General features: G+C 44.8%; 1 protein-coding gene across 1 annotated transcript in view; it reads right to left on the bottom strand.

Moving 5' to 3' along the window:
* Window positions 1-15,355, bottom strand: part of LOC144827087 (protein brambleberry-like) — a 184,138-nt gene that overhangs the window by 69,206 nt on the left and 99,577 nt on the right. Inside the window, exon 8 of the mRNA XM_078685531.1 lies at window positions 8,045-8,251. Coding sequence (XP_078541657.1) covers window positions 8,045-8,251 — 207 coding nt within the window. The remainder of the gene's footprint in view (window positions 1-8,044; window positions 8,252-15,355) is intronic.

Genomic DNA, 15,355 nt, shown 5'->3' with positions numbered 1-15,355 from the left:
GTTCGCAGTTACAAACAGGGCAACGACGCAGCCGCCAGCCGTCCTGTTCCTTCATGACACTCACAATTTTGCATGTCAAGGAGGATTAAGCAGTTGTGTGTGGGGGGAGGGGTCGGGCAGCAATAAAACAATCCCCAACCCTTGGTGACTGGTTGGGTTGCAAATGCTCAAAATGACCCCCTCATAAAGTTGACAAACAAATGATTTTTTTGTAAAAGCACCCCATGACGAGGTTTCACTTTAATAGCTGCCACTGACCTTTCTTTAGCGGTGGCTCGTATAAAGAAAAGGGTGCGGCCCCCATTAACGTGAAAGCACGGCATGGGGCGTTTATAAACAAAACAAAAAAGTGAATAGGAAAAAAAACATGCGTCTGGATCGCAAATAAAACAAAGGCGTGCCCGCCACTGTGGTGTGCCGTGCTGTTAAAAAATAATAATAAAGCGTTAGGAGAGTGTGTATCATGCCTGCAACAGCAAGCAGGTGAAAACCATTTAAAGAAATAGTGCTTGTAGGCTGTAATTTAAGCTCACTGAGCAACAATACAAGTAAGAGGGCAAGTCCTTTAAGGAGGTTCCAAGAGGAGACCAGGCAGTACTAAGGAGGGACTACTAAGCCTATAGAGCAATGAAAAGCCACGGTTTACAAAGGACAATGACAAGACAATGAGAATTATGGGCGGAGCTTCATGTCCATACCTGAATATAGCATGATTCAGAGAGCAGTGCATGCACTGCCCAGGCTCGATATGAAAAGGAGGGTGAATGAGACCAAGAACAGTTTACAGAAGCCCTAGCACTCCGTTTACGATAGCAAACCTGGCACATGTGCAGCTGTTATCTGTCCCCTCTATTCGTGTGCTGCACCACTTTGCAAAAAGAGGAAGCCTGGAAGAGGTGTCAGCTGCCATAAGACCCTGTTGCTTTACAAGACACTAGACCTTTTGCTAGCTGACCTATGCCACGATCACCTTTTAAAACAAGCATTTGCAATGCAATAGTTCTCGCATTCACGCGAGTTTGAGCTATTGGCACTGTAAATGACAATGCCTTTTATTTATGTTGTGGGTTTTAAATCACAAATGAAAGGCATTGTCATTTACAATACTAATAGATTAAACTTTAGCAAATCAGAGACTTATTGCATTGCAACAAACTGCCTTGTCGACCGCTTGTTGGATTGTAAATATCAGAGGAAGAGACCGGCCAGCGATGTCTTCAAAGTAGTGATAAATAGTGCAGCAAAGAAGATGGGTAAGTGTTGTAAATTACACAGACACAAAGTGTGAAGTGAGAGTTACATATGATCCGAGCTATAAACACTAACAAAGCGCTCAAACACCTTTCCCTCTGCGATTACACGGTCATGACTCAGGAGGAAGAGCGGGAGGGGCGGGTGGGGGACTATTTCCTGCCCTCTACGTGATTTGAGTGTGCAGTGTGGCATTGCGTAATGTCATTGCTATCTTTGGCCTAATAAAAAACACTCCAGGTGTAGCAGGGCCCTGGATTCACCTAATAGTGCAGGGCGGGCTGTGCTTTATACCAGGCATGGAGGGATGATTTGGCTGCTGCTCCGGCCTCGAGTAGTGCCCCTGCTATTACTAGTGAGCGAGAGGCGCGGAGGTGGTGTTGATGTATTGGTGGTGGTGGTATTAGTGTGGTATTGATGGTGGTGGTGGTGGTATTGGTGGCATTGGTGGTGATGGCATTGCTGGTGGTGGCATTGCTGGCGGTGGCGTTATTGGTGGTGGTGTTATTCGTATTGGCGGCAGTGGTATTGGTGGCAGGGGTATTGTTGGTGGTATTGGTGAAGATATTGGTGATGATATTGGCAATGGTGGTATTGGTGGTGGACATGGCAATCATATTTGTATTGGTTGTGGCGGTATTGGTGGTGGTGGTTTTAATAAAACATGCTTTTGAACACAACCAGTCAAGTGACTTGGTGCAGATGGCATGGAACACAGATGTGCTGTTGTCAGCTTCAGCCCATTAGCACAGAATTATCTGCTACCTTGAATTCACATGAATTAATTCACTAATCATTCCTAAATTCATTTTACTTGGGAGTTTGAAACAAACACAAGATAATACAGGTTAGTGATTGAAAGAGGACGCTTGTGTTATGGGGGCGGCCGTGCTACCTAAAAAAAAGACACAAGCGGTTTCACCTGAAGTAGCGCATGTCCAGCCTGCAGTAAGAGAAACTCAATAAAGTAAATGGTGCTTACAGACTAAATAACCGTTCCCGTGTAACAACTGAAGTTAAAGGGACCAGTCGTCATGGGAGGGTACAAATGAATTTATCAACAAGGGACCTCACCTAAATTACACTTCGTCTTGACAAAAATTGACAAGCCCAGGGATTTCAATTTCTTTTCTCAATTCCCTCGAGTGTGAGCCATTCAACCACTCTAATTTGTCGCAATGTATCGATGACTGTCCTGACCATAAACAGCTACCATCCAGGCGCCCCACCTTCTACAAATGAAAAAAAGTGAGGGAAGAGAGAGAACCTCACGGTAGAACCGCCAACGGGGTTGCTGACTAACATTCTTCAGTTTACCCACTTATCATCGGCAACTTTCTCTCTGTGCATGTAAGGGAAAGGGAAAAGTAAAAGAAAGAAAACTAAAGTTGTTCTCTACGAGAACCACAACAAAAAGATGTGGTAACACACGATAGTAAGAAAAAATAACTGTGCTTATTATTGTGTATGCGTGCCAAGTGAACCCCTCTGAGAAATAATGATCATTCTCACCATTAAAAACTGGTAAGGCTTGCTGGCCAACCAACCTTTATTCTGAGCTGCAACCCCTCCAAATTTAAAAATGGTTCCCATCAAACCATATTTAATTTCACAGTGCCAACATGTTTCGTTGCTCCACTATCGCAACTTCATCAGGACAATTGGGGGTTCACCTTCTCAATCTCTACTGCGTATTAGCTAAAACCTGTGATGGTAGACAATAACAAAACAACAAATAGAGCCAGTTCTAAAAATCCATCTGCCTTCCGAAATGACATATCCCGAAATGGGATAGTAGACATGATAGCATGGGGATTTTACGCACCATCATAGAGTTGCCTCTATTCATCTGGGCATCACCAGGTTGTAATTCATTTCGGCTGGTCTATACCATTCCTCCTGTGGAGCATCTATGATGTTTGGGTCCTGTTACAAATTATGGCCACTTATGCATGTCCGAGTGGCCAGGACTAGAAGTTGTCTCAGTGCTGAATTATTTTTTTACCTATGTACCCATAATAGGGCCGGGATATTGTGCGTTGTATTTTATCTGAATTCTATTGGAATTTTATTTGAAACCCTTGATATACAGAATTATACATGTTCATACACCAAGTGATGTGTTATGGTCTGTGCACTCGTAGATAAATAGCCCGTTGTACTGATCGGTATTTGAACATTAAAAAATGATTTAGTCTTTATCCCGACTCAAGATGGCCGCCGCGGTGGTTTCTGAAAGAGGGGCACGATGATATATGTCAGGACAGTCTCATTTGAGTGATTTATTTAATCAAATGGCAGAGAACGCTGGAGATTGCAGCGCCGTTTTTGATGTGCCATATTGTAACATCGGATCGGTGGTTGAATTTAAACGTGGTTCACGATATTGATATGAGGCAAAACAATATCTGGCACGATATATAATGCGTTGGGCAAGAGGTTAATGCTATGAGGAATGAGTTTCACTACAGGTATAGTTTGATACCGTAGCATTGTGTACTGCAATACATATTGGGCAGTATGAAACCATTTAAAAGATGTCTGCCACGATTCTAACTAACCGACGATAACTGAACGATTACGTCACCGCGCATGTAAAAACATACGGCGGTTGAATCTCGCAGCTGGAGCTTCTATTACGCAGGAGGGACGGGTAAGGTGATGTGAGCCGAGCGGGAATTTGGCACTTTGAATGGGTTTGTAATGCAGTAGATATGAGCGTGCTGCTTTAAAAGACAACGTGAGGAGATTGCATGACTCGGAGGTTCTGTGCAGCCCGGGTGAAAACATTTTGTGTGGGTTGCTGCCCTTTTCCTAAACTACACGAGAGGCAGGGGCATTATTTGAGGATCAATACAGTGGATGTTGAATCAGAAGATTATGCCACGGCCACATAATCAGAATGTATGTCATGAAAGAAAGGGCACATGAAAAACGGTTTACCGATGACCATCTATGTTAATTTTGTTTATATACCATTGCAGAGGGCCAGACATTGGACGGTCTTCCACTGGACGCGTGATCAATCGACATGCTGGTCCCAGTGAGGAGGGTTGTAGGTATGCAGTAATTCCACAATCTGCAGGTAATGATTCATAATAATGTTGTAAGTGATCTATGTGCCATGAAAACTTACATCCACCATGTCATTTCGGAAGGCAGATGATTTTTATAACTGGCTCTATGTGTTGTTTTGTTATTGTCTACCATCACAGGTTTTAGCTAATACGTAATAGAGATTGAGAAGGTGAACCCCAATTGCCCTGATGAAGTTGCGATAGAGTGGAGCAACAAAACATGTTGGCACTGTGAAATTAAATATGGTTTGATGGGAACCATTTTTAAATTCGGAGGGGTTGCAGCTCAGAATATAGGTTGGTTGGCCAGCAAGCCTTACCAGTCTTTAATGGTGAGAATGATGTTCATTATTTCTCACAGGGGTTCACTTGGCACGCACACACAATAATAAGCACAGTTATTTTTACTTACTATCATGTGTGTTACCACATCTTTTTGTTGTAGTTCTCGTAGAGGAGAATACATTTTGTTTTCTTTCTTTTCCCTTACATGCACAGAGAGAGAGTTGCCGATGATGAGAAGTGGGTTAACTGATGAATGTTAGTCAGCAACCTCGTTGGCGGTTCTACCGTGAGGTACTCTCTTCCCTCACTTTTTTCATTTGTAGAAGGTGGGGAGCCTGGATGGTAGCTGTTGTTTATGGTCAGGACAGTCATCGATACATTGCGACAAATTAGAGTGGTTGAATGGCTCACACTCGAGGGAATTGAGAAAAGAAATTGAAATCGCTGGGCTTGTCAATTTGTCAAGTCTAAGTGTATTTTAGGTGAGGCCCTTGTGGTTGATAATGTTGTGAGTGGGGTGCGGCCTCTCCTTTTCTTCCCCCTTGACTCTGAGTAGATTGAGGGTACAAATGAAGACAAGGCCGAACCAAGGAGGGACTAACAAGCCTATTAACAAATCCGAAGGCAGCATTTACAAAAGACAATGACACAAGTCAATGAAAAATATGGGAGGAGCGTGGGCACGGCTTCTCTCCCATACTCTACTACAGCGAGTACCTAAAACAATGGCGGGTGAAGAGGGCCAACATCAGGTGTCGGTTATCCAAGCACCATGTAAGCCCACACCATTTTCTGCCCAAAAAGAGGCAATTCCATAATTTCAAACAGGGTGATGGGCTGCTCTCAGCTGACCCCGCCTTCCATCACCCAAGCACAGCTCACAAACAGAGGCAAAGAAGTAAAGGATTCCATCTCGCTCACCAACCAACAAGAAAGCTTGTCACTATTCTGCAATATACATTACAATAGTGATTCTATTAATAGTTACTTTACACTATCCAGAGAAATTACTTTCTTTTTTTGTTCAAAGTTCAGTAACTTTGGTCTGCTTGATAAAACTGCCCAAAACTTTCCAAAGTTAGAGTCATTCACACTGACCCCCTTACAGAGTTTTGATAAAATGCATCAAAGCTGTTGGAGGCGAGGCATGTTTAGAAGTTCATACGGATTAGTAGTCTGATGAATATTTTTTCATGTGGTTTGGTCATGCTCGATTTTGACCCCCGTAGTGGCGGTGGATATAGCAAGCGCTATACTCTCTCTTTGATCAGGCGTTACTGCCCTTGGATCTCTCCCCAAAAGGTGCCCTACTGGGCTTGCTTGAGGACTGAAGGGGACCGAGGCTGGAACGTGCATTTTTGGCAGTAGCCACACTGGTCGCTAAGAGGGACGTCGCCCAAGGAAGGAAATTCAAGACCTCCCTCGCTTTCCCCCCACCCACCCTAATGGGCATGCTGGAGTGGTTGGGGCATTAAACAAGAAAAGTCCATTTATACGGCAAGGGGATGTCCACTGAAGCATGGGAAGATTTGGGAAAATTGTGGAAATTTCATGGTTTGGGTCTACACGACTGATATAACTATGCAACTGCATTGTGGGTCTGACTGAGGTGGTTGGTTCGACTCAGATAGTTGTTTTATAGGATATGAATCAAATTGGTTATTTAAAAAAAAGTTGCAAAGCATGTTCCAAAAGTGCTGAACCCCATGTTCTACGGGGAGACTTCCACTGAATCAAGAGCAAAAACGCTGCCCAGATTTTCACCAGACTCAGAGGAAGAGAAGTTGTCTGGGGATAATTATTCCCCCAAGGAACAAATCAGATCTGCAAAATTTGAAAATGTACGCAGAACTCAAGCAATCTATTTGACAGATTGCAACTAAAATACTTTTGTTGTGGTATCCATAGTGCAATACATTATGTGTATCCAAGATGCGGAAAAAATGTGTGGGTGCTATACGGAGTCAAGGTGCGGAACCTGTCCCACCATGAAGGGTGAGGGGATTGAGGGGTGCCAGATACAGATTTGGACATCAAAAGTAAAAAGTATCCACCTCAAACAATGTTACAGAAGATAAGTAACATGTTCTTCTGTTGGATATTTTAGCCAAAGCTTCCTCACCTTTGAATAGATACCCAAGTAGCACCTCTCAAATTGTGGAGGGCCTGAATAGTGGACTCAAACCAAAACGTCCTACAGAAACTAATGTTCCTTCTCTGCAGACTGGACTGTTGATGTAATAGTGCTTGCTGAATGTATACTCAGATGCATATGTACTGCCGGCAGGCGTTTAACAGGAACACCCCTTGCCAACTCTGTTGAAGCCGCCCCGATGAAATGAGTTCATAGGCCCTCAGATTGCTTCTACTTGGCCGGGGCGCTGGACTATTCTAGACATTTTCCATTTTTCACTGCCTTCCTCTTATTACCATGAAAGACTGGCCTCCTTCGCTTATGGCATGATCTGGGTTTGGAATTAACCCGATGACTTAAAGTGAGAGCAGGAATTCGCGAAGGAGCAGTGCTGCTATTAGGAGTGAGAGCCGCCCTGGGACTAGTAGCAAAATTGTTGCTTTGAGTATAACGGTTTGTGTTCTGCAACAGTTTTGCTTCCCGAACGCCTTCGGGTGCATCAGGAAGCATTTGTCGCATGACTGAGGTATGGCCGAACCCTAAGGACAAAAGGCAAGTGTCATACGGCTCCATAAGGACACCTGCTTCCTGCAGTCATTGCACAGTAAAGCCTGTGATCACGGGGGTTATTTCTTTGGCACATTGTTGAATTCTGTGGATGTCTGGCATTGGCACAACCAACAAAGTTTGGAGCGGCGCTCAGGATTCATACTGAAAGGATTGGACGTCAGTGCATATGGTTGGCTCCTTTATGCAGCTCTACAGTGTCATTTCTGGAGCACCGGAAGGCCATCGCCAAGTCAGATGGCACCTTCTAACAGTGCACGAATTGTAAAAGGTGAGGAATTGAAAAAGGCGAGGAATTGAAAAAGGCGAGGAATTGAAAAAGGCGAGGAATTGAAAAAGGCGAGGAATCTGCAGTTAGAAGTAGACATCAGATAACTCATCAAATCAACACACATCTAAAACAAACCAATGTAAAGTCAACACTCACTGTACAGTCTACGTTTCCCCAAACATCCAAACTATATAAAGAAAGAGGCAAGCTCTGCATATACATGTCAAAAACCACCACAGTAGTACCAGATTAACATGCTTGATGTACAGTAACTCTAATTCCTAAACTTGCTTCCTTCCCCAATGCACATACATTGAAGAAAGTAAAGTAGGTACCAAGGTACACGTCTAAAGGTTAGGAAAGATGGCTGCTACGCATCATCTACTACTGGCACCCTCAGTTTTTTTTGTGCAGTGCCACTGCGGATCAGCACCAAGGTGGAAAAGACGCAAGACTCACCCAACACTGTAGCCATCAGGAGGACTGTGAGGGACCTGAAGCCCAAAGAGACCCCATGGTTGAGTTCCGACAAGGCATTGATGACCACCAGGCAGAGCAGCACCATGCGGGGCAGGCCGGCGGTCTGCAGGAAGGTCATGAGCAGAGCCAGGAGCAGGAAGTACGCCACGTGCAGGACACAGGTGTAGACTGCACTGAGGTTCATGCCTAGGAATAATTAAAAAATATATATGTGCAAGGTTAGTTTAATGGATTAACAAATTGGTGCAGAGCGTATTTTTAGTAAGCCTTTTGACAATTTTCACTCCAACAAAAATAATTATAAAATGGATAAAAATCAGGCTAGCAATTGTGATAAAATATTAGCAGTGTTGCTTTCGGTCTAATCAAACCTATAATCATTTTATGAAACGTTGTAATAGAACATTTTTAGTTCATCATGTTTGAGAAAAATAAATACGTGACGAGTACTAAAATGGGAAGATGCTGAAAGAAAAATCGGGTGAAAAGGTTGGTGAGGGGTGAAAAAACTGGGGGCAGATTCGATAGGTGTTTACAGGTCCATCTGTAGGTAAGATCCATCTAAACTTCCACAACCTTGGGGAAACAAAGTGGCAAGCGTCGGTTTTAACAAACTTCCCATCCTAAATGAGAAAGACACAGAGAGTGCAACCCACGCAGCTTCCACAAATGAAGCTAGACCCAAAGCATATCGGGTAATAACCACCCCTGCCAGAGACGGTCACAATATATTCATTCATATATTGGGTACTGGAATGCATTTCCTCGAAGATGCACACCGCAGAAACCCCCACTACAACGTAACACGTTTTATTGACCTATTAAGGCCCTATCCCAGTTTAGAGAATACGGATAGGTTATTTGTAGATATCAAAATTATAGAGTAAATGCAGCTGTTAATTAGTAAAACCGGCAACAGAACAGCTACTAATATTTTTCTGTCATCAATCTACAATGGAATCTCTTCTTTCCTAGTCACCATCTAATGTCTAAATTAGCACACAAATGACGTTAATACAAGTTTGCTAAATGGCCTGGCACACACCTATTTGTTTAGAATTCCAATGTTGCTTCAGCCTATTTGGAAAACGAGGACAACCTTTGTTGTGTTGTGGCACAGTTCCCTCGACAAGTGGACAACTACTCAGGCCATCAAGGGAGAGCCACCCCCCCCCACCCCCCCAGTGCACAATTTGTAAAAAAAACAAATGTCAGGACCCTCGTCAAGAGGCCTCGGCAGGTGCTGTGTGTGCTGCAAGCTGCAAACACGGTCAATGACGGTACCTACACAACTACTGGCCATCACACTCCTACAAGTGTGACAAGTATGACTGTTTCAAGCCCCCTAAAGCTATAAGAATGGCCTGGGTGGCAGAAATGAATCATTGTTACCGTATTTTGAATGAATAAACAACTGTTGTGCTCATCAACCAAATTAGGCATACAGCGCCACCATGCGGCAGACAAGTGCCGGTGTTGACAAGTGCTGGTACCGAATTGGATGCTCCGTTCAAAGTTCTGAAGCTTCACTTTCTCAAACAGACTTTTGCGTGGATCTACATTGTGTTTCTCAAGGTCACGAGAAACAGGGGCCTTTTGGTTTGTAAGGTATGGCAAGAAAAGAAAGGCGCGAATTATCTCACATATTTGTCTAAGACGATTGCATGTTTTACTAAGTATCATACTGTGTTAACATGTCATTAACTAGTGATGCCCTGTCAACTTATGATAAATCATACTGGTAATACACGTAAATGAAACAGCAAACAAAATCATGCCCCTTAAGAATGTGCAGACAAGTAAACGAATGGATTTCTGGTTCAAAAGCAGGAAACGGGGCAAAGCGTGTGACAGATTGTGTCTGGAGGCGCTGGGACAGAAATGGCCCCTGCATGGCATACAGTTTACTGCCCCTGCCCTGAGTGCCTATCAGCATATTTCTAGTATTTGGGTTTTTGGTTTTGGCACTAGCCTCACAACAATCTTCTAATGTGTGCACAACAACTAGGCTTGTCTATAGTTCCTGGGCATGTCCTGCGATCTGAAGCAGCGAATCAAATTGTGACCTTACTATACGGACAGTGGACTGATGTCAGTGTCACGGCTTTAGTACATGCTATGCTTTGCTATTCTATCACTGTGGCCAGACCTATTTATCTGTATCACTAGAGTGAGGCCTACATGCACACTTGTGTAAAGTTATTTCTATGTGCTAACCCAGATTCTATTGCCAACATCCCTAAGTGTTATTCTGTATCTGTAATGGATGCAGCATTCTTGGTACATGTAAGGTAATGAGTAATTGAGGCTTGTGGTATGCATTGTGGATGCCCCAAAGCCTGGTACTATGCCCCAAGATGGAGGGCAGGGTGTTTTCACAGGCAGAGAAAGTGTGTTGCTGACATTCCTGAAGCTGGAGGGAGGAGAGTAAGACAATGAGATGGGGAGACAGGAGACACCCTTTTGTCTTTCCCCTAATCACCCTACAGTTGTGACCACATCAATGTGCAGAGAGCTCACAATTTCTCCTGCTTCTGTTATGAGTGAGCCAGGCTGAAGACTACCCTGCTGGGAAGGGCATCACTACACAACATCTGCGTTTGGAGAGCAGATTGAATAAATACTTGAATGCAGACCAATCCAGCAGTGAAAGTGTAGACAATGGATCCACATCTCCTGTCTGTTTCGACTATATAAACGTGGCATCAACGAACCCACTTATTATGGCTTTGACTATATAAAAGGGGGAGACATTGATCAACAAGTTTTTCTAGTTCGACACTCTCTACGATCATGGAGAGGTAGGTGTATTCAGATGTTTTAAGGCATGGACAAAGTGGGCTCCGGTCCAGGGCCCCAGCCTTTCAGCCCCCCATGCACCCCCACCTGATAGAACGAGCTCTTTTCTGAAGAGTTTTGCCCTGATGACCGTGAATAATTCTTAAACAAATTGGTACAATATTCAAAACAGATCACTAGCCCTGAAATAGTTGAAATTGGATCATAAATTCAAAGCTATTCTGAAAAGTGGCCCCTAATATACTTTTGACCCAGGGCCCTCAAAATCCCTAAAATGTCCCTGAGAAGGCTGCTCTCCAAACCAGAGCTGGTTTCTGGTTGACAGCCAGCTCCCTAGAAGCTAGGACATACCACCTGAATCCACCCCTTGCTGCAAGAGCAGATTACCTGTCTTGAATCACCTAGAAGCCATCTTGCTGCTGAGCCTGCCATCCTTGCAGAGGGAGTGACAGTCCAGGAGGAGCAAAGTGCAGCCTGACTCCAGTGTGTTTGGCCTGCAGCAGTTGACGACTCTGGAGAGTGATCTTCAGGCCCTAGTGTCAGAGGGCCCCAGACTCCTGTGCATTTCTTTGCAGGAATCTTGAACATTGAAGCATAGCCTGAGCTGCTGTGCTTGGTGTAAGAAGTGCAGTGCATCCGAGCCACTGTGCTGATCTCATAGGTGCAGTATAATCTGTGCTTCTGAGAAAGAGCTGTGAACACTGTGGCATGCACTGAGCTTCAGCGCCCAAATCATGAATCTGCAATATGGCTCCAGCCACTGCATATGCCGGAGTGTGACCCAGAGCTGCTGGGTACCCGAGGCCACAGTGTGCCTCAAATCATGTCCCACCACTGGACCTGAGGGTTCTGTGCAAGGCCTCCACCTCGTCGAGTCCAGACATGGTAGGCTGCACCACTACAGACCCAGTCTGAATGAGGCTGAAAGAACCAAGTGCCAGTCCAGCCGAGACAAGGATCCAGTTTACCTCTTCACAGGCCTCTCTGACCACAGCTGGATCGCAGATGTGAATGCTAAGGAGGCAGAGGACGACTATAGGCTCACGCATCTCAGAAGCAGATGAAGACACAAGTACTCGAGGAGTTGGCGGGCAGCTGGAGAGGTGGCAACCCATCACAGACTGAACAACTTGTGCGTGGGAATGAGAAATGTTGAGACTGTGGAGGAATTTAAGAAGTACGGGAATAATCTGTACCCGAGCCCAACCATGCTAAGAGCCCGACCTGGAAATATAAGGGGGATTCATGGTCAATAGCCCCAGGAAGCGCTAACCCAATTAAGTATTAGGACACTAAATTTAATTGTACATATATCTTTGTGTGTAGTAGTAAGTTCTAATGTGCCTTAAAAGTACTTTTCTTAAAAAAAAAAAAACAAGAACTGGGTTGGCAATCAGTTGTTATACAGATTTGTCTTTGTTTCGTTGCGGAGCTCGAACACCTCCACACTACCTCCCTGAGAATCGTGTGATGTTTGCCATCGTCAACGTTGAGTCAAGTGCTGAAGGAGCCGGTGTCAGAGTCATATTAGGATGGACCACAGGAGGACATCAAGGGCAAACTACTTCAACCCTCCATGGTTGAGGGCCAGTAGCCCGACTTGCCTCCCGAATAGGGGGAAAGACAGGGATGAAGAAAAGAGGAGTTCAAGGAGGGTAGGGAGTCAAGGGAACTTAGTCTGGAGGTGGAGATAAAGCGATCATGTTAGCTGGTTGAGCAGGGTTTGCTTTAGGTTCCACATAAAGCTGGTGATGTTCTCATTCAGAGGAGCATGGGGAGATTCCATAGTTTTGCTCCAGCCACTCATCGCTGCGACTCCAAGCGAGGATCTCTGCTACTTCAGAACGATCAGTTTGAAGTTGGTGATGGAAAGAAGAGGATCAGTCAGTTTACAGAATTGGAAGAGGCTGGATAGGTAGTTAGTAACCTTTGTTCTGCTTTTAAAATAAGACAGAGGACTTGGAATTATAGCTGGTATTCTATGGTTAGTGAAGCAAGCCCGCATCAAAACACTGATACCTGGCCATTCTCGCTCAGTCCAAAGATGATGCTGACAACAACAGTTACTGACTTGCTGGAGCTTCTGGGTTGCTTTAATTTGGGGCCGGAGTTTTCCCATCATGGTCTACAGGCCTGTTCCCCTGCTACGAGTGCCCAACAGTATGTATCCTTACATTTACTTTGGCCTTGGCATCCTGCTAGCCTATGCGTATGCCAAGAGGCCAAGGCCTGTCCCTGACAATGTAAGGTCCTTGATCTGTCCTGTGAACTGGAGGGTCGCACCAAACATGCTCTCACTCTTGTCCCCATCTTTCGTTTGGTGCATAATGCAGTGGTGGCAGCATACTCCGCTTCATAAGGATCAATAGTGTGAATCGTGCGTATGCCTCCTGAATGTGTGTAGTACAAGTAGCATAAGTGTGTGCGGGATTGAGCAGCAGAACAGAAGCCAGTAGGATCCATTTTGGATGCCTCTGACCTACAACTGCTGGGATAGTTGGCCCCATCACGATGAAACTGGCTTTGGCCCGGATGGGTCCACACCCATCATGAGCCTTGCGTTTGCCTGAACAGCCATGCTTACCGTGAGACTCACGTCAGCCCTGCTAGGCTGTTTACCCTTGGTGACCCAATCGGGTCCATGTCATTCCCGCTGCCCAAGGAGAGCACTCCAGATTGGGCCAGACTTATGACAGGTGCCACCTCACAAGAGCGAGCCGAACAAGTGAGCAGAATGGGGTCTGACACTGCTTGGCAGGCTAGGTTTAAATAGACATATAGTTTTAAGGTCAGGCTAATGATAGTTATTTGAGCGAGTCCAATGTTGGACTTTAATTAGGGAACAGTTTCTAATAAGGTATAGGAGTGGAATTGGATAGTGGGCTGATTCTGTGCAATAAAATGTAGCTGTGATTCAAAAAGGACCCATAGATTTCAAACCTCTTCTGCAGGGTCTAGGGGTTGTTTAATTTGGCAGGCCATTAGTCAGCTAAAGGAAAATTAGGCTCATTATTTGATAAAAAAGATTTCAGTTTTATTACTGTTTAGACAGACCCCACTGATGGTCAGTGTTTGACTGCGCATAGGCAGTTGAGTAGTTGCCTTTTATAGGACTTGTTACTTAGGTCAATTAGGATTTTGGTGTAACCGGCATATACCGGCAAGTGAAATCCCTTCACTGTCCTCAGTTGAGCTGGGGCCAACATGTAGAGGTTGAGTAGGAGAACTCCACACTTTAGGTGGGGTTTCTGAGGAGTGTTCATCAGTTTTCTTTCCACTAACCTAGGAAGGAGCCAGTCCCAAACTTTGCAGGAGATTTACCCTAAGCTTGTAGGTGTAGTAGAAGCGCACTGTGGTCAACAGTGTCACAGGTCACAGAGAGGTCTATCCAAAAGGGAGCCGCCTTTACAGTGAATTTCATGACCCGCTCCTGCTTGCTTTGCTGTGTCTCAATGGTTCTCATAATACAATAAAAAGCAAGAAAAACAGCCATAGCTGAATACAAGGGCTCTATTAGAAAACTGGGTCATTATTGGCACATGTTTTGGGATCTGATTCTGCTGAATTTGTTAAGAGTTGTTGCAAGAGCATTTAATACCCAATCACAGCATTTTCACATGTTCTGAACTTTCAACAACAGTGGGTTGTTACAGAATTGAACTTGAGTTTCTAAGGCCCTCATAATTGTTAGGACGCCCGCTGATTGGTTGGGGATCTGTCCAATCAACTGCAAGGGGGGCAGAGCCTGTTAAAGCTCCGAGCCTATAAATGTGTTAGGCATTGCGGCCACGCAGCAGATCTGCCAATGGTGGGCCGAACACAAGTCTGCGCCCATCTGGATCATGGTCAGCGCCAGTACCCCTGCTGTGACAAGGTAATTTACTGTCCTCGGAATATCTGCAATCTTGTAAACATTAAGTCCCTTATTTTGGCCAGGTGTGGGATCCATCCTCCATTGAGGGCCCCCTATGTTGCACAGGGTGCAAGTTTGGTCTCTTAATAGAGCTGTCCTTCGCTAGTAACCAGGCCCATAGCTCCCAAAACAAGTCACAATTCAGGTGGGCTCGTAAATGCCCACTATTAGTAAACATGCACAGGAGGTATATGACTTAATTGAGGAACTACAGTTAGTTGTGACCCAACTGTTGTCTTTCCTTTACTTTATCTACTTCTTACCTACTGCTCAGCCAGGATGAGTGTTGGAGTGCTTGGTGAGGTCATGGAATGCACGAGTGCCTGGTGATGTGCCGAGTATCAGTTGGAGTGTGTAGGCTGAGCAGCAGGGAGGCAGCTCCTGTTGCGGCTATCACTTATCTTACTTACCATCTTAACCTGTAATTGTACTTCATAAACCATTGTGCTAAAACCGACTACTTGGCTACATCTGGACTTCATTTGGTCTGCAACACATGGCTTAAAGAATGGTGCATCCCAGATATTGTCTCTGCCCTCCCCACAGGCTACACCATTCTAAAACAAGATAAGGAAGAT

This window comes from Lissotriton helveticus, chromosome 4_1 (genome assembly GCF_964261635.1).
Source record: "Lissotriton helveticus chromosome 4_1, aLisHel1.1, whole genome shotgun sequence".
Lineage (NCBI taxonomy): Eukaryota > Metazoa > Chordata > Amphibia > Caudata > Salamandridae > Lissotriton > Lissotriton helveticus.
Note: the sequence above shows the minus strand (reverse complement) of the source record. Positions and strands in the feature narration are given on the sequence as shown.